This window comes from Salmo salar, chromosome 19, assembly GCF_965601325.2.
Source record: "Salmo salar chromosome 19, fSalSal1, whole genome shotgun sequence".
Taxonomy (NCBI): Eukaryota; Metazoa; Chordata; class Actinopteri; order Salmoniformes; family Salmonidae; genus Salmo; species Salmo salar.
In genome coordinates, this window is record NC_138309.1 from 16,001,458 (window position 1) to 16,021,592 (window position 20,135).

At 43.6% G+C, this 20,135-nt stretch overlaps 2 protein-coding genes across 3 annotated transcripts in view; both read left to right on the forward strand.

Moving 5' to 3' along the window:
• The window catches only part of rsu1 (Ras suppressor protein 1), a 44,983-nt gene extending 40,359 nt beyond the window's left edge, over positions 1-4,624 (forward strand). For both annotated transcript variants that reach the window (XM_014157417.3, XM_014157418.3), the window contains exon 9: positions 4,252-4,624. In XM_014157417.3, the coding sequence (XP_014012892.1) occupies positions 4,252-4,354 (103 nt within the window). In that variant the 3' untranslated portion in view covers positions 4,355-4,624. The remainder of the gene's footprint in view (positions 1-4,251) is intronic.
• Positions 4,625-8,517: 3,893 nt separating this feature from the next.
• Positions 8,518-14,861, forward strand: c1ql3a (complement C1q like 3a). The gene is made up of 2 exons (XM_014157420.2): positions 8,518-9,781; positions 12,632-14,861. Exons 1-2 carry the CDS (start codon positions 9,194-9,196, stop codon positions 12,809-12,811), a joined length of 768 nt encoding a protein of 255 aa, XP_014012895.1. The 5' UTR covers positions 8,518-9,193; the 3' UTR covers positions 12,812-14,861.
• The last annotated feature ends 5,274 nt before the right edge of the window (positions 14,862-20,135 follow it).

The following is a 20,135-nucleotide window of genomic DNA, read 5'->3' on the forward strand; positions in this document are numbered from 1 at the left end:
TGTCGGAGCCTAACCCAGCCTATTATATTTAGAAGTTCATTTCCATGGAAAGACAGGCTACAGGCTATTTAAGTGAGACCACGCATAGCTGCGTTTGATCTCGCACGCCCAACACGAGAGGAGAGGTCGTTTACTGAACTTGAAGCAGAATTATCCTATGAGAGTGTGTGAGTAGTACGACAAGAGGTGCTTTAATACAATAGTTAACACATACCAAACAGAAAGACAACCGTTCTAAATAATCTGTGGCGCGAAGAAATATTTTCATCCCAAAGTTGTCTGTCTGACCGCCCACTCCCGCTGCGCAGCATGAAAAATGTAGACTGTGCCGCAATGCTCTCTGTCAGGGCCCGCGGGATGCCCTCGGGAAAGCGGCTCTCTAGCCCAGAGCAGAGAAACAATAGCATGCTGTTCAGGTGGCATGATAGAGCATATCTTTGCTGTGTCTCCCTCTTTTCTCCCCCGTGTCTACCCCCGCCCCCACATCTTCCCCATGGTTCCTCAGTATTCCACTCATGTTCCTCTGCCATGTCATTCCTCTGAGACTGTCAGAAAAAGAGAGCGGGAGGGAGGGGGCTGGGGATTGATGGATGGATGGAGGGAAAAGGGGGGGTTGAAAGGAGGGTGGGAGAGCGGGAGGGCTGGGGGAGGAGGAATGCTTTGTTGATCCCACCGCAGCTTCCTCTCCCCTTTCCTCCCCTCCACCTCTCACCTCTCTCCACCTCATCAGACCAATGTAAAACAAGACCAATTAACTCCTGAAACAGTGTTGTGTGTCTGTGTACGTGTTTCTGTCAACACTGATCCTTCTGACAAGCCCTGGTCTGATCAGCCTCTATCTGCATGTCTCGGTGGGGAATAAACCAACTCTACCACTCCTTCAGATGACTCCCAACAACATCATCACACACAGCCAGGCTACATGAACTATGTTACACTGTATGACCTCCACACCATAACAGTCATCCTGGTAACAGAGAGCCTATACGAGGACATTCTAGACTGAAAACTAAAAAAAAAAGTGAAAACTTGCAACGTTTCCAATGACATGTGTAAGACCTGATGTGGTCTTGCAAACCTTGCGAGGTTTCAACCTGTTATGCTTCATACTAGATGTAGTGCCGAGACCGCCAATGAGACGGTATGTTGTTGTCAACATTCATGATATATTATGTCAAGCTTTAAGTCATGTTTATAACAACCCAATGTAGGCATTAGTATGCTTTCAAATGAAATGTTACTGGTGTTACTGTATGTGTGTTAACTTGAATATGAGGTCATCTTTGGGTTTCAAAATATACTGAACAAAAATATAAACGCAACAATTTCAAGGATTTTACTGAGTTACAGTTCATATAAGGAAATGTGTCAATTTTAAATACATTCATTAGGCCCTAATCTATGGTTTCACATGATTGGGCAGGGGTGCTGCCATGGGTGGGCCTGGCATTGGCCCAACCACTGGGGAGCCAGGCCCAGCCAATCATAATTGGCTTTTCCCCACAAAAGGGCTTTATTACAGACAAATACTCCACAGTTTCATCATCTGTCCGTGTGGCTGGGCTCATACGATCCTGCAGGTGAAGAAACCGGATGTGGAGGTTCTGGGCTGGCGTGGTTACAAATTGTCTGCGGTTGTAAGGCCGTTTGGACGTACTGCCAAATTCTCTAAAATTACATTTGCTTATGGTAGAGAAATTAACATTAAATTATCTGGCAACAGCTCTGGTGCACATTCCTGCAGTCAGCATGCCAATTGCATGCTCCCTCCAAACAAAATTTGAGACATTTGTGTCATTGTGTTGTGACAACTGTACATTTTAGAGTGGCCTTTTGTCCCCAGCACAAGGTGCACCTGTGTAATGATCATGCTTTTTTTCCCCCAGCTTCTTTATATGCCACATCTGTCAGGTGGATGGATTATCGTGGCGAAGGAGAAATTCTCACTAAGAGGGACGTAAGCACACATGTGCACCAAGTTGGAGAGACATAAGCTTTTTGTGCGTGTGGAAAGTTACTGGGATCTTTTTATTTCAGCTCATGAAACATGGGACCAACACTTTATGCGTATGGAAAGTTACTGGGATCTTTTTATTTCAGCTCATGAAACATGGGACCAACACTTTATATTTTTGTTCACTATAATTAGTGTACTACATTTCCAAACACATCTTTATCATACACCCTAGCAATTGTTCATACAGTTCCTATCCCTCCTCTTTAGTGACTCCCTTGATCCAAAACACTCCATCATTCATTTGGGGGTATTATTCTCCTCAGATTGATTTTTTTCTTTATGACACAATGGATTGTTTTCTCTTCCTCTCTGCATCCCCTTCCTCTAAATCATCCATCAGCGGGGCGAGAGCTACAATTATGCAGAAACACAGTGGCTTGTTATGACACTACTGAGTGCTGCGCCCCACTGCATGTTATTGACAAAATGAGTAAACCAGCTCTTTTAAGCAGCTCCCTCCATCAGTCTCCCCCCCACCCCCCCCTTCTCTGTTCCGCTAGATCTCTGCTCTCTTATATACTCAAAAACACGCCTATTTTCCTCTTGTGTCTCTCTCTCGCTTTCATTCTTACCTGATTTCTCTATTAGTTGAGTAATATACTGGTAAAACAGCATAGGCCATGTGAATGCATTCCAACGGTAATGCTGTGGCTTTATGCCGCAGTCTGTCCCTGCTCTTGGTCATGGTAGTGAAATGGTTTTGATGTCCAAGTAGAAAGAGAACTATATCTCTTAGGACCCTGGTTCTTCCAGACACTGGGGGCCCCCAGGGGCCAGTGGAGTGGCTCCTAGCCCCCAGCCAACCCCCTTCTCCTGGGCCATAGCACCACGCCTGGCTGGGCAGCAGCTCTGGAAGAGGGGGGGGGGGGACAACCGCTCCCAAGCCCCAGGAGGGGGACCTGACACTGGGCCAAACACAGAGAGATGTGCCTGTAGAGCTAGAAGATTCCAGGTTCTTCCATCACACAGTGACAGACAGGGGATGACAGAATCTAGACTCCATTTTTGATTTGTAGCTACTTTATGGAAAGTAGTGGGAAGGAAATTCAAAGGAATGACATGTTGACAAACCGTCATTAAAAATAAAAGTGCACTATCCAAAGTTGAGTTTGGCCACACTTAAACCAACATCTTGGTGTTCTATTTGAAGGGGTGGGGTGGGCGGGTGGGGGTCATCCAGATGGTTGCAGTGTTAACCCTCACAGTAGGGGTTAGTTAGAGCAAGAAGCCGCAACAGAATTTTGTTTATGCTGATAGACAGTAAAAATATCGCTCTGTCAAAAGTGAAATATTAACTATCTACATAATTAATGAAAAAATGTGTTTGATTTATGCAGCGTGAGAGTCAGTCAACACCTTTGTGTGTGTGTGTGTGTGCGTGTGAGAAGCTCTGCATGGCTATATCTCAAATTTCTGTATTAGAATTGAACTTCTTCCATAAAGCTAATCAGACTCTTGACATTTGCCTAATCTGCAATTATAACTATTTCTGAAATGGCACTCTTCATTTACCCTCAACAAGTGGCCAGGCAGTAACATGCACTCAGCTGTCTCCTGTCCATCAACCTGCTCTTTACCGTTCCTCCTTTTTCCTCCTCTCCTCTTTACCTCTTTCCAGACAGTTGTTTACAACCTCTATCTTTTCATCGATGGCCTCGGTTCCTTCTTGTTCTTCTCATGCCCCCACTACCCCTCTCTATGTATCCCTCTCTTTCTCCATCTTCTGCACTCTTTCCCTCCTCTCTCTCTCTCTCGCCCTCTGTCACTTTGCTCAGCCCCATGGGTGGCTCTCCCTTACAGAGTGAAAGAGCAGTGGACTGGAAAGGACTGTTCCTCCCTCTTCCCTTCCCTCTCTTTTTTTCCCCCTAGCCAGAGCGGCCCAGTTCTAAAGATAATTGTCTCTGTGTATTCCCTGTTCTTCTGCAGGATAATCCCCAACTGGGGCTGTTTAGCCTCACAGAGATAGTGTTTCCCCATCTCTCTCTCTTTCATCCGTCTTTTGATTATGTCCTATTTATTTAGCCCTGTTTATTAAAAATGGGCATAAATGCTGTAATGATGTTTAATTAATTGTTAGACTAATAAGAGGTTGAATTAAATACTGTACATGTTTGATGATACATGAGGAGAATAGTCAGGACAAGAGATGTTGAGCTGAGATTCAGTGTAGCTGTGCATGAATGCATGCGTAGAGTATGTAACACAAATCCCTGTTGTTTCTTCTTCTACCACAGTCTGTACGGCCGACACATGCAGGCCGACCCCGAGCCTCCGAAGAAGAACAACGACAAAACCAAAAAGATCAGCCGCAAGCCCCTGGCCGCCAAAAACAAATGAGGGAGAGGAGGATGAGAAGGATGAAGAGGAGGAGGAGCTGACCGCTTGTTTGCCCCTTTTTTTTATGTATTTATCAGAGGAACACAGAACTACATTTTATACTGCTCTATGTTCAGGATGTCACACTAGTGTTAGAATGGTAGTCCACCATGCATCTTTATTCAACTGCCACAGAGGCCGATTTTATTACAGCACCCTTTTAAGCAGACTAAAGGACTGATTCAGTCAACCCATCCTCTTCAAACCAATTCATAAAGCGTCTTTTATTAACTTTTCTCAGACAGTATGATTTTAAACCATTAGCAATTTGTTTCTTAACTTAATTTGGAAGATAAATCATTTCCCAAGCCATATCTGTAGTGGTGAAGTCGTTACACAGGTTAACGGGCTCTGGCCCCTGTGGTCCCACAGTAACTGAATTAGCCTGTCCTGGTGGGGGAGACTAGTGTGAAACAATGCTAATTTGTGTAGGTATCTGCCGACACAAAACGCCTTGTAGAGTAACCACCAGAGAGATGGCATTAGCTTCACCCCGCGTTTGATTTGATCCAGCTTACCAGAGAGCGAGTGAGACGAGGGACGCCGGGTGAGGGAGGAGAGGGGGGGGGGAGCAGGCCATTTTGGAGAGCGGGGATGAGGGAGGGAGGGTGAGGAGAGGAGTAGGCCATTTGGAGAGCGGGGATGGGGGAGGGTGAGGAGAGAGGAGTAGGCCATTTGGAGAGCGGGGATGAGGGAGGAGGAGGAGAGAGGAGTAGGCCATTTGGAGAGCGGGGATGAGGGAGGAGGAGGAGAGAGGAGTAGGCCATTTGGAGATGGTCATATCCGACCCCCTCCAACACTCCCTGGTGACTCCTTGTCTCCACTGTAGTGAGACAGGTTGTGTAAAGGCAGCCGCTGCAGCCCGAGTGGATGGAGGGATTTCAGACGGCTTTAAAGGGTCTTAACTGCATCTGTTGTATCCTGCCCTCGAGGGGAGTAGAGGGGTATAAAGTCACTGACTGTTACCTTTTCCTGCATTTTCTCTTCTTACATTCTTGTTTTGTAACACAGGGATATGTATCCTCACTGTCTCTTGTGGTCAATTGTACATGTTTGCTGTCTACGAGCTATGGGAGCCAGCAGTGGCCAAAATGCCCCCAGAGCTCATTTTTATAAAGGATAACAAGTAGCTCTCAACAATGGGGTGGCCATGTACCTTAGATATCAGTCATATGGGACATAACACTGAAACAATATGGCGTCCTAAAGTTGCAATCCACTATAGTCTGGTACGGTGCTCGGTCATAATCCACTTTGTAAAACCATTGTCCAAGTCTTTTCAATGACCTGGAGTATTTTGATTGTTCCATTTTGTCAAGTGACTTTGAAATGCGTCCGCAACTATCTGGGACAAGCCATAGAATAGCCATTGATAGCCTGAGTCTTTTGCTGAAAGTGTTATTTTTAAACGTGCCTCGGTAACACGCTTCCTGACAACTGTCCTTAACATTTCAGCTTAATAATGTCAATGAAAAGCGTGTACTCCTTTTTATTATGCTTTTATCAAGCCATGCGCCAGATGCCACAATATACTGTACGTTACATGTGTTCTGTTTTCAATATTTTAAATAAAGCAATCCATTTGGTTTGAGATTAGATTTTGGTCCAAATCTGCTGTATAACTTTGATAACCCATATGGGTGGGGTTTCTAGGAGAGTTAAACACTGAACTTGTGGACACACAGCAAGTCAGTCAGGGAGATCACACACCCTAAGACGGCCCTGTCACGCCTCACACACCTGTCCTACACACACACACACACACACCTCCCCTGTTGTCATGGTGGAGGGAGGTGATGAGATCTCCTTAGAACTGACCTTTCAGCAGTGTCTCCTGGTAACCAGCTGATGACTCTTAGGATGGTGTGTGTGTGTGCATGCGGGTGTGAATCGGTGTGTGTGTGTCAGTTGGCCACCATGGGGCTGCCTGTCCTGCTCGTTCACACACCACGCTCACAAGCACAGCGGGCACATCTGTCCATCTCTTAGAGCCGACGCAACAACTCAGAAGATGGAGCTGGAGACCTGACACGCATCCACACACCCCCCTGCTCTCACACACACACACCACTCACCTCGCCCCATCGAGCCAGCATACCCCTTACCTATTCCTCCTCAGTGCTCCTCTCTCTATCTCTCAGACCTGTCTCCTAACACTGTCTACGCTACCTTCTCCCCGTTCCTCATTAACACCAGTAAATCATCCTCTTCTCCTTATCCAAACATCTCATCACTCTGTCCCCTGTGTTCATCCACAGCCTGTCTCCCTCTCCAATCTACTCTCTCTGCCCCATTGTCTTCTAACTGGTGGCATCACTTCTACACGACGCTTGTCCCTCAACCAACAGTGCAGATGGATTCGTCACGCTTTCCAACGTACCACAATGCCCTCTGCCCTCTATGCTCTTCCTCCTTCTCTTCACTCTACAATACTCTCTGGCCGTTATGCTCTTCCTTCCTCCTACTCCTTCAGTCTGGCCAGAGGGTTTCATCTGATCCCTCAAAAAATCTGAACAATTACAAGTCCAAAACGGGGTGTGGTTTTTAAACTTTGCAAAGGGTATTGGCAATTCATTACTGTCTGAGAGTTTAGAACCAATCCATCTATTTGTGGATCTAGAATAATGGCAACCTGACCCATTCTCTACAGCAGTTCAATTGTGTTGTCAGCCTCCATTAGAATGGGAGGACTGGCCTGAGAAATGGAGCTCGTCAAGGGAAATGCATCATTATGCGAATGGTAGATCAGTCAACGACAGCAATGAATCTATGACCTTTTCCAACTATTGTTGTTTTAAGTTAAAACTTCACAATGCTGCATTGGAATAGATTTCATTCTGGCCCCCTCTTTGATTTTGGTAAAAGTCATTACCTCAACGTTTTGTTTTTTATGCTTGTTTTTATTTCCTTTCTGCTACTCCTTCCTTTAAACAGATGTTATTCCTTCGTTCCTTCTTCTCAATTCATCTCACGGCCTCAAGGACACAATAGGTCCCCAGCTAACCAAGGCCATTGATTTTCACTGGGTGATTTATAGGGTCCACTGTGTGTTAGGGTAGACCTGATTGGCTAGGGAACCTGCTCTATGCCACCTTAATGGGTGAAGAGGGGGAGATGGCATATGGCCGATTGGTGCCTACAGGCACCTATGCCACCCAGACCATGCCAATCTATAGAATATGAGTCACAGAGAACGTGTGTGTGCGTGCGCAAAATTGGTCTTGGGTGGCCTTAAACAGTGAAATATTGTCACAGCCACCTTTTTGGTCCCAGCGCTACGTCAAAGCTCTTCAGACAGGACGTGCTGCTTTTATGCATCTAGCAAATCGTTATCCTTATGACCTGCAGTGCAGGGCTTTGCCCACATCCAAGTGCAACACAGCAATCGTGTTTGTGGTAACAACCTGTTGAACGTGTGAAAGGAGCGTAAAGAATATCACCTAAACTGTTCAAATGTATACCTCATATTTACCTTGGATACCAGGGCCAAGCAGCAATAAGCTACATTAAGATATAGTTTGTGCTTACCACAGCAATGTGCTATAATTTATCTTCTGCTGTTATGATATTGACAGAAGTGTCATTATAATGATCGCCCTGTTACCTTCGTAGCTCATTGTCAGGGACTTGTATAATGTATCAACTAAGTGGTCTCAATAATATTGGATTTTTTTTGGGCGGTATAATAACCCGGAACCATGGTTTGATTTAAAGGACATAAGAGTCCGCGACCAGCGATTACCTTCTCGTGGCTCCTGATGTCCTAAGTTTGAGTTACAGGAATGTAACCATGTATTAATCATGTATTGATATTAGTCTAAAGAAACATATAGAGATGTTGCCACAGAGCCCTGAGTAAACGCTAAAATAAAACAATCCAATGTGTCTAAGCTTGAAACATTTCTCATGTATATCCTCTAAAGCAGTGATTAATGCCATCTTTGTCCAAGGCCTGATTGCACCCCTCCAAGCCTCTCCTCTGGTCCTAGTGGTGCCAAGTCTGAGTTTTGGACCGAGCGAGATATCAAGACAACGGAATGGGTGGTGTTACTTTGCGCTAGATTTCCATCTTTTATAAGACGGTGCACTATCTTGCCCTCCCTCTCTGTTTTTTCTTCTCTCTGTGCAGTGCAGAGTACTGCGCATACAACTCTGTAAAGCTACGCGCTCTGATCAGAGGCACTCCGCTCTCCACACAGGGCTTAATGACATTACCAGCGGTTTATAGAGTCGTGCTTACACCTGATATGCTGCTATTCTTTAACCAACTCTGGACTGTGTACACAGTGGTAGACCTTTAGACCAGTTGGCTTTGGATATAATCTGTGGAGCGTTGGAGAATATAGGAGAGGAAGGAGTGCGTTCTCCCACCGAAGTGTTTTTTTTTGTGCTACGCGTCCACACGTGGCTGCTTTACAGCAGGGCTTTAAAGTACAGCCGCCACCTCACAGAGATGCTGAAGACAGTGGGTTTTTTTAAGCACTGACGACTTAAAGCGCGAGCAGCCAGGAAAAGGGCTGAACTTTACGATTCGGTGAGACTTAAATAAGCAAACATCAGCACAAAAAGTAAAGAGCGGAAAGAAGAAAAAAAACAGACGCGCAGGGGGCTTGGCCCAAAAAAAGTTCATTACCATTAACTTACCATCAAACCAATATTGGCTGTATATTTTTTTCTTTTTAAAAGCGTACCTCATCAACCACCAAGATTTCACCCAAAAGCAGACAAGAGGATCGCCCTGCGCTGACGAGACTGGTCGGCAGGAAGCGGCTAATAGCGGCTGGAGTGCTTGGAGTCGTCATGGTGTTAGTGCTGGTGATTCTGATCCCAGTTCTGGTTAACTCCGCTGGAACTTCAGCGCACTATGAGATGCTGGGAACCTGCAGGATGGTATGTGATCCATATGGAACCAAGTCACCGACCGCTACGGCAGACACGGTGCGAGCGGACAACAGCCTCATGCAGTCTTTACCAACTTTTATAACAGGTCCGAAAGGAGAACCGGGCCGCCCAGGGAAGGCTGGACCCAGAGGCATCCCAGGTGATCAGGGCCCGCCCGGTCCGATGGGGCCACCCGGGGAGAAGGGGGAACCGGGGCGGCCTGGACTACCGGGGCCACCGGGACCCAATGCCGCGGCGGGGGCTATCAGCGCGGCTACGTACAGCACCGTTCCCAAAATCGCGTTTTACGCAGGCCTTAAAAAACAGCACGAGGGCTACGAGGTGCTGAAATTCGACGACGTGGTCACTAATCTGGGGAACCATTACGACCCCACAACAGGGAAGTTTACCTGCTCCATACCTGGGATATACTTCTTCACTTATCACGTCCTGATGCGTGGAGGGGACGGAACCAGCATGTGGGCAGATCTCTGCAAAAACAATCAGGTATGGACCGGTGCACAAAGAATTACGCACACACTGAGGCATATATTGTTGTAGCCTTTGTGTGTTTATTGGCAAATATAATGTTTCAACGTTTGTCACTTGTCACTGAACTGGCGTTCGAGTGATCTCTTTTTTGTTTCATGGGAAAATAAGTAGGGACCGAAAAGTGACCAAATGCATAAACCATTAAAGCAGACATTACTCAACATGATACATATAATGCTATTAGCTTATTTCACGAGTGTAGCTGAAGTCAGTTTTACGCATGTATGAATGTTTCTATTTAAATAATCACTCCAGCATATATAGTAGCCTATAGGCTAAAGCCAGGCGACAATTAAACGAAAGTGACACTTTTACCCACTCAAACATTGCGTTGAACTTCCTCAGTCATGCCCGTGTGCGCGCTGACAGGAGGCGTATGGATGCTTGATTGAAGATGCCCGGTGTTGCGTGTAATTGATGCAAACGGAAGAAATAAAATAGCGGGACAGCGCTATTAGGACAATGTACCTGAGGCAAAGATTGTCCGTTGTTATCATAATACATTTTCAACACTAATTGGGTTAATGAATTGACATTGGGTTGACATTCAATTTTTCCTACGACTGAATGATTGAGTTTAACGAAACGAAACAAATCTCTATTTTACTTTTCACACCAATTATAAAAGGTTTTTTTAAAGGCCAAATAATAAAATGTATTATACCCTTTCCTGTATTTGTGACTTGATTACATTATGCTAAATCTGATAGATCATCATAACAATTGTTTATTATTTTCATTACAAGTTAAAAAAAAAAGACAAAAATAGGCCTGTCATATTTTTTTTACAAAAAACATTATTATTATTATTATAAAATCCTTAATCATAATATGATTAGAATATGTAGATTTAGCAATATCTTGTTACTCACACTGTACATGGCTACAAATCATATTTTATCTCCTTTTTCAACAGTGCTTCAACGATCAGAATTTACAGAATCTGCTCATAATACTAGCTGCTGTCAGAGAGCACATCTAATCCCTATTCCCTCGGGACATCCCGTGTCACCAAGCCACTGTTAGTCTCCTCGACTCACAGAGCTCGCTTCGCCATGCGCATCCCCCTGTCAACGGCTACTGCGCTCGGTGTACCGGGCGACCAGGCAGCCACTTAGGCTGAAGCCCGGAGCTCATTCTGCACAACACAGCTACAGTACGGGCCAATCAGTTCACAGCACAGACAGACAGGTTCATCTGAAGCAAAAACGGTACTTTTGGTGTGTAAAAAAAAAAAGAACTAAGACTCTGCCAAGAGGCTCTGGTTTTGTTTTTATTGTCACATCCAGTGTTTGAAAACAGCATGCTGATCTGAGGACTAGTAGAGGTCAAGCGTGAGCTAAAGCAGAAATAAACAATTACAAATAATAAAATAAATACTTTATTTATTCACTCACTCAGATAATTAAAATAATTTTGATTAGACTAAAATATGCTTTTAGGCACGAGCGTTTACAGTATAATTTTTTAAATAAAGTCGTCTTAAATAATTCAGATGTTACTCCTAATTTTATTATAGTGAATTAACAGAGCTTGCTGTGCATGCCTTTAATGGCATTTAAAGGTCGTTTTCCATTTGAATCTCCACACACAGAACATCAAAATAGTGTTATGCAAACAGTGGATTTATACCAAATTCCCTAATTTACAGTCTCATGTTACACCTTACAGAAGGTGTCCGAGGAGACTCATTTGAATAAACAACAGCCCACAATTCTCTGCTATGTTTCACTTTCTAGATCGTAATGATATTCATGTTCATCAATCAATGAAGACTGATGATTAGTAGGCTAATTAGGGCGATATTGCTGAACAATTTCTGGTTGATGAGAGGTCTGGATAGGTGTAGCCTAATTGAGCTTAGGCCTATCCTTCATATGGAAGTTTACCATCCCTTTCTCTATGTGATGTTGATATAATGTTTTTATTAGTTGTTTTAATTCATTGTGGTATTTTGTTATCTGGCTTAAATAGTTATTTTAGCAATAGTTAGGGTCAGAATGCAGAATTCAAGCCTCTTCCTGATTTTGAAATCTTCCTGACAAGTCTCTGGTGTCCGGGTGTTCGGGTGTTCGGGTGTCCGGGTGTCCGGGTGTCCGGGTAGGCCTATTGTGTATTGGAGCTGTCCATGGGTCTGAAACAGTTATCGCCTCTTCTTTATAATCTACATCGGAAGCAAGACCAAGGCCTACCCTATGACTCTAATATGTTGTTTTTAGAAGAGTGAGCAGTCTACTACAGTACAGCAATTTGGAGTCATAAACATTAGATTATGTACACATGTTGTATAAAAACTCCCCAGAAGGCAATTCAATGAAGTTGCATAGTGACATAAAAGGAGTCTTTAATATAATTTGCATTAAACATTTATGAAACTAAAGATAATGTTCTTGTTAAAATGTAAGCAAACTTGTTAGAGTAACCTTCGGGGGGGGACCTGTTATGGGACTCCAATGAGAAACCTTAGGTTAAGGTGCTGATTCTATTCCATTCAATACGACTTTAATTATCCACTCAAGGGAAATTAAGAAAGGCATATTGCATATCTACATGGCTATTCTCCTCTAGGCTTGAGCCAGTGCCACAGTGAGTTGATGGCAGTTAACTATATACACCTGTCTCCATTACCTTGTAGGTTTGAGCCAATGCCATGTGTTCATGATAACAAACTGTGTCTCCATACATTCCCCTCTAGGTTCAAGACAGTGCTACTGTACCCATTACTCCATTCCCTTGTAGGTTGGAGCCAGTGTTAACTAATTATACACATGAACTAACTATGTAAATATGTCTCCATCCCTCTAGGTTCGAGCCAGTGCCATAGCCCAGGACGCTGACCAGAACTATGATTATGCCAGTAACAGTGCCGTGCTGCATCTGGAGCCTGGAGACGAGGTCTACATCAAACTGGACGGGGGCAAGGCCCACGGGGGCAACAACAACAAGTACAGCACCTTCTCTGGATTCATCATCTACGCAGATTAGCTAACAGACCTAGCCTCAACCCTCAGTCAACCTACAGCCTCACCTCTCAGTCAACCTACAGGCTCACCTCTCAGTCAACCTACAGGCTCACCTCTCAATCATACGGAACACCATCTCCATGATCTGTCCTATAGTAACTATATTAACTATAGGCCCTAGTTACTATAGTGACTAGTACTATATTTGATAGTTGAGGCTATAGGAGCTTGTTACTAAAGTTACTATAGTGACGAATACTATATTTGAGAGTTGAGGCTATAGGACCTAGCCTCAACTCTCAGTCCTCCCTACAACCTCAACCCTCAGTCACATACTTACAGAACACCCTCTCCATCTATATGATCTAGCCTCAACTTTCAACCCTCAGTCATCTAATATCGCAGCCCCCCCCCCCCCCCCCCCCCCTCCCCTCTTGGAGGAAGGCTGTTGAGGGTGGGTTATTCTCAACAACAGAGTAATTTAGTTTTTTCCAATCCTGCTACTGGATCCAAAACTGCCTGTGTGTAAAGAAAATTAAAGAAGAATTGAAGAAGAGTTACAGAAGAAAAATGTCAAAACATAAATTGTAAGTCAAACAGAAGTGCTGGCCTTCATTATTCTACCACCAAAGCAGTAAACTAGTGTACATCTTTTGTTGTGTAGCTATATAAATGAAGCCTAATCGTGTGATGAGAGTTTTTATGAACACAGAACCAGATGATTGTTTGCAATAACCCACATAAACAGACCATAATTGTCCTTGCTGTGGCGTGACGTGTTAAAACCTAAGGCAATACAATACTTTCTGAGGGTTGCCAAGCAACTCGGATGCTTACATGTTGGAGAAAGGTTGGTTGTGTTGTTGTAGGGTTGTAGGGAGAGGGGGGACGATGACATCATCTTAAATCTGGTTTCAGTTCATGGTCAGGAATGGACTGTGTATATGGTGAAGTCCCTACTAGCTCTATAAATAGTCATACCTTTCCCTTATTAATTAAGTAGACTTTAAGGCCTTATAGAAAAATACCTTCAACATCATATTTGAAGGGATAGTTCCTTTATGGCAGAGCTGCTTTCTTATGGTTATAGCAGAAACAGCTTTTTGGTTTACAAAAGGTAGACATGGTTTCTATACATTTTTTGAAAAAAAGGTGCTATCTAGAACCTAAAAGAGTTATTCGACTGTCCCAATAGGAGAACCCTTTGGAGAACCCTTTTTGGTTCAAGGTAAAACCCTTTTGGGTTCCATGTAGAACAGGTTCTAGTTGGAACCAAATATGGTTCTAGTTGGAACCAAAAAGGATTCTACCTGGAACCACAAAGGGTTCTCCTACGGGGACAGCTAACAAACCCTTTTGGAAGCCTTTTTTTCTAAGTGTACAGTATGTATACTTTTTCTGAAGGTCAAACCTAGACTGTTTAGTGGTTAAGTCCACTTAGCCCACCTTGTTTTACACTAGATGAATCATCGAGTGCTGTGTAGGAGTGACGCTACCTGACGTGAAACAATGCTGAGCCCCATTAGCTCAACACAACAGTGTGAAGTTACAATATTGGAATGCTACTGGAAGAAAGCACTATGCAGAACTACGAGTATGGCTACTATGTAAATGTATATGTATGTATCCTAAAGAAAGTTTAACAAGAATGTGGATAGCACCACTGAATTATTGTGTAAATATTGTAGTGATTATGAAATTGTTCTTATTTTTCGCCCCTATAAATGTACAAAAATGTTGAAAGAAAGAGCACAGGTTGGATAACCTACCGCTTCGTATTAGAACCATAGTCTAAGTTAATGGGACATGCAGTACCAGTCCTATACTTACTGATATGTGTGTGACTATGTCTGCGTCTGAAATGGCACCCTATTCCCTATATAGTGCACCGCTTTTGATCCGAACCCTATGGGCCCTTGTCAAAAGTAGTGCACTATATAGAGAATAGGGTACCATTTCAGACAGAGGCTATTAGATCAGGACACGTTCTTCTATTGTATTCCCTGGACACACTTCACCTGTGTACTGTTTACTCAAATCATGTTGCCATTAAATGGACAAATCTAATCAGATGATCAGATTCCTGTCTTTATTTATCTTTCTGATTAGTAATATGTATTACGATACAACCATTAAAACAACTGTCTGGATGGGCGCTCAGTCCTCACTGAGTTGTTTGTCTGTGGTTGGTTGGAGGGGAAAAGGAGTCTCCTCAAACTTTAATCAGATAGAATGTCAATGTTTCAACTCACTAAACTTTCTGTCTGTGAAGGTGGTTGGTTACACAGGAGAGTAAAGTCACTGAAGTGTTCAGTCGATTTTAAGTAAAGGCATCCTCACATGTAATTCCTGCACAGTAATTGTGCAAGTCTTGTAGAACTCAGAACATGAGCTTCCACAGTTCAGCCACAGTGTTTCTCCTCCAGGAGGTCTCACAGTATGACAACTGATGTAGCCAGTTCTTAAAGAAACGATCCAACCCACACTTTCCTCAGTGGTTGAATTGTTCCCCATCTGTGCCTCTTGGGAGTGAATGGAAAATTCTGGTCCACCAAGTTCTGTCCATTAGGAGTGAGGATTATTTGGTCATGGGCATAGGTTAGTACTTGTCACTGACTCTCTCTACACCTCTTATAGAGAGATATAGAGCTTGATTCAAGCCGTATCGCTGAATTTAAAGGTAATCTCCGACATATGCAGCATTTACCGTCTCCGCTAACGTGGGAACCATTGCCTTTAAATGTATTTTGCGCTGTAGCGCAGCTCTTCAGCACTACGGATTGAACCGAGCCCTTATATTTGCTTTGTTGTGAGTCACTTTGGCTCACCGCAGAGTTCCAAAGGGCCATATGGGCACTTTAGAAGTCATCTGAGTGGAAAACAACATTGGACAGACTCAGACAGAGAGAGAGGAGAGAGGAAGAGAAGAATGGAGAGCGTGAGGGAATAGGTGAAGGAGAATGGTGTCAGGGAGGACAATGCAGCGGTGTCAGGGAGGACAATGCGACGGCCTCACACCTCTGTTAGCGCTCCAGATGGGGCGTCGGTCTGGCCGGTGGTACAGATGTCAGATCTTAATTTGAGCCATTTCTCTACGGCAGGAAAATAATCCTGCATCAACAGGAAATGAATTATTATGTGGATTATAACTATTGGACATTTTCGTATGGTAGGGGTTGATACATTTTTTGTAAGAGAAAATCAAGTCTGAAATGTAAAAGTGGAAATAACAAACTTCAGAAGCCTTTTTAAACATCAAATAAACTACAAGTTTTACATTTCTTGCATTTCAGGAAATTTCTCCTGCAACAGGGTGATCAAGTTAAGATACTTCATCTGTACAGGCGAGGGGTGTGTCTGTTTATGGACAGGACAGGACAGAACACAACTTGACTTCTTGATTTATTCCTTTCATCTCCAGCAAACTCTGTTTACGAAACAACATACCCACTCTATACAACACAGCAGGGGTCAAAGGTTATACACAGACAGGGTTATGTGTCAATATTGAATATTACATAATATTATATTGATAAATGACTGCATTGTCATGGCTTGTTAGTATGGTGTTGATAAAAAAAAATCTGTCTATGCGCAATGCTGCTGTTTTGGGGAGATTTCCCTTCAGAAGGTTATTGAAATCTGAAAGATTTATTTCATACTGTCAGAAAAAAGTGAATGAAATATTCACAGTATCCTGGCTGTTCCATTATCTGATCATGCAGTACTAATTTAACCACACCCCCCAGGCTCAATTGCTACCACCTTATGTTGGCTGGGGACGAGATTTGTCCTATAGGCCAGTAAACATCATTGGATGACGTAGTACTGACAATAAATTATATTTGTGAATTTGAAGTGAATTTAATGTTTAGATTATAAAAACATCGTCCTGGAGGTGAGTTTGGGCCAATCAGTGAGCTGTGGGTCATAGGTCAAAGGTCATGACACTGTGAGGTCAGAGTGATTCCCAAATGACCCTGCAGGAACACAAACTAGGATGGTAACAATACCACACACAGACACACCTCCAACCTCTCTATTGAGGACGATCTGTGATATCTACAGCCTTCATGCAACATGTCCATACACTGGCGATCAAAGCGTCTCTTCTTACACACACACACACACACACCAAATGGAGTGACCTTTTACTCTCAGGTAATCAATAACATCCTCAGCGTCTTCAGTACGGGGACTTTATTAATCATTATAATGACTCTGATGTTGACAGCCTCTATATGCCACATGAAAGAGGAGTTATATCACACAATTATCTCAGAACTGCAGCTAACACAGTCAGATTTCTCCTCATTACTCGTCACAAATCACAATTGCTTCTTCAAACCAACAACTCCGTCAATAAATGGATAAATGAAAAAGATGCTACGTCAGCGCTAGTCACTCTGCACATGCCAGTCCTCTAGCCTCTCCTAATGTGTCATCAGACATACGTCTGTTACATAAAAGATACTTACTTCCTCAATACAATCAAATCAGACTTTCTTTTCCCTTCATTCACAAGGAACCAACCAAGGACATCTGTCTGTGATGGGTCTAAACTTGGTGTTCCTTCCTTTCTTCCTTCTGTGTCTTTTCTTCTCCTGATGGCCTGTTTTAATAATGATAATGTCCAGGTTGGGATTGCTCCTATGTGGCTGTCAGACGGTGATTTGTCACACAGAGTCCTGCCTAGCGGAGCCACCTGTTCAGAAGGCTGCTGGCTGGCTGGCTGGCTGGCTGTGTGTGTGTGTGTGTGTGGGGGTGCTTGTGTGTGTGTGTCTCTCTGTGTGAATGTGTGTCTATGTGTGTGTGTGTTTGTGTCTCTCTCTCTCTCTCTCTCTGTGTGTGTGTGTGTGTGTGTGTGTGTGTGTGGGTAGGTGGGTGCTTGTGTGTGTGGGTGGGTGCTTGTGTGTGTGTGTGTCTCTCTCTCTCTCTCTGTGTGTGTGTGTGTGTGTGTGTGTGTGTGTGTGTGTGTGTGTGTGTGTGTGTGTGTGTGTGTGTGTGTGTATCTCTCTCTCTGTGTGTGTGTGTGTGTGTGTGTGTGTGTGTGTGTGTGTGTGCTGGCTGCTCATGTCCTTCATTATGAGCTGTCTATCCCAGAGACCCCATTAATCACACATCAGTTACCAGCAGGGGACAGGAGACAGGGGACACTGGACAACTTTGTTTGACTGAAACCCAACCTATAGATCATACACATACAGGTACACGTGTGAGACTCACAGTCTGTATCTGATCTGAACCAACACAACAATAATATTCTATTCCAATGCCGTCCTTCCTCTCCTCTACTCGTCTCCAGTATATTGTGCTGTCCTATAAAGTACCCATCCTTTCTCTCCTTTTTCTGAGCCTCGTGTACTCTATTGCCCAAGCCGAGATCTACAAAGTGTAAAAATAACACTGTCTACAAAGTTGGAAGACATACAGACATTATCGATACGATTTTTCCTGTTGACGTCTTCTTTATACAGACAGCCCTGTGTCAGGACTGAGGACAGAACAGCTGAATATACCGATGTAGGATCTTAATTTGAGCCAGTTCGCTACAGCAGGAAAATAATCCTGCAGTAACAAGACATTTTAATTGTTATGTGGATTATAATTTATGAACATTTTTGTTGGGGTTGATACATTTTTCACAAGGGAAAATCGATTCTGAAATTTCAAGGTGGAAATTACATACTTCAGACTTTTTAACATCAAATACACTACACGTTTTACGTTTCCTGCATTGCAGGAAAGTTCTCCTGTAACAGGGGTATCAAATTAAGATCATACATCTGTACTTTCTCCAATCAAAAAATCACAATGGGAAACAATGTCCACATTACCAGAGAAACTTGCAGGTCAGAAGATAGATACACACACACCACACACACACACACACACACACACACACACACACACACACACACACACACACACACACACACACACACACACACACACACACACACACACACACACACACACACACACACACACACACACACACACACACACACACACACACACAAAGCTCGTTGAAAAGTTACCCTTAAGTGCCATTACTGCAAATTGATAAAAATTCCAAGGGAATATGCTGGGTGTCATTTATCTAGTGGAGCAGCGCTCAAAGATTCTAGGTCTAGAGTCTGGAGGAGAAGCCTGAAATCAATCTGTATGGTTATTTCTGAGTGCTGTTATATCTGAGGGGCATCTGTAATGTTGACATGTTGTCCTGCTTAGGCCTATTTTATAAGGAGCACAGACAGCCAGTCACAAACAGACAATGCCAACAGGCAGGATAGTCTCCCCAGAAGAAGCTACTCTCCATGGCTGCACTCCAAATTATTACCGTCGTTACGTAACAAGTTATGGTTTCAAGGTACATTGCAGCCAATCCAGTAAACAGTTGAAAGTGACCCAAGTAGCCTGTGTGGAACAGGAACAGTTGACAACAAAAGCATAAATGGTTGTAACATTTATAAAACCTCATCTTTTTTGCACAGCAGTCATTGGAGTCAGATATCTTAGCTACTTTACTTGTTTGAACTATCCTTTAAAAATAAGACATCACAATGGAAACCTCTGATCAATATTTGATTCAATGAGAACTGCCTGTGCAATGTTATGGTGTATCGTGACTCAAACTCATTCAAAGGTTTATTTAAATTTCAATGAATAGTTCTGTCTGGGGAATGGGCGAGAAAGCCTGAGAGAAAGAGAGAAGAGAAAGAGAAGGGGAGGAGAGAAAGAGAAGAGGAAGAGAGAAAGAGAAGGGGAGGAGAGAAAGAGATGATAGAAAACAAGAAAGGAGGAATGCATTAATCAGAAGGTAAATCGATGGCTGTGTGTCACATTCAGGAAGAAGCTATATCTGTATGTGTCTTTCCAGAGCGAAAAAATTGCCCTGCGAGTTGTGTGTATGCGTGTGTGTGTGTGTGAGTGTGTATGTGTGTGTGTGTGTGTGTGTGTGTGTGTGTGTGTGTGTGTGTGTGTGTGTGTGTGTGTGTGTGTGTGTGTGTGTGTGTGTGTGTGTGTGTGTGTGTGTGTGTATGCGTGTGTGTGTAACAGTGTCAATGCTCACCCCACACCACCCCTTTACGCCCGCATGCATACACGCACACACATGCACACGCACATGCAAACACACATACACGCAAACACACACAAACACACACACGCACACGCACGCACGCACGCACACACACACACACACCCTTCCAATGTTTTTAATCAGGAAAGGTCAGAGCAGAGAGAGCAGAGGGGGGATGTGAGGTGTTTAAATAAGAGGCAAATTATAACGACGAGAGAGAGGAGGGCTGAAGAACAAACATATTAACAGCATCCCATCTGAA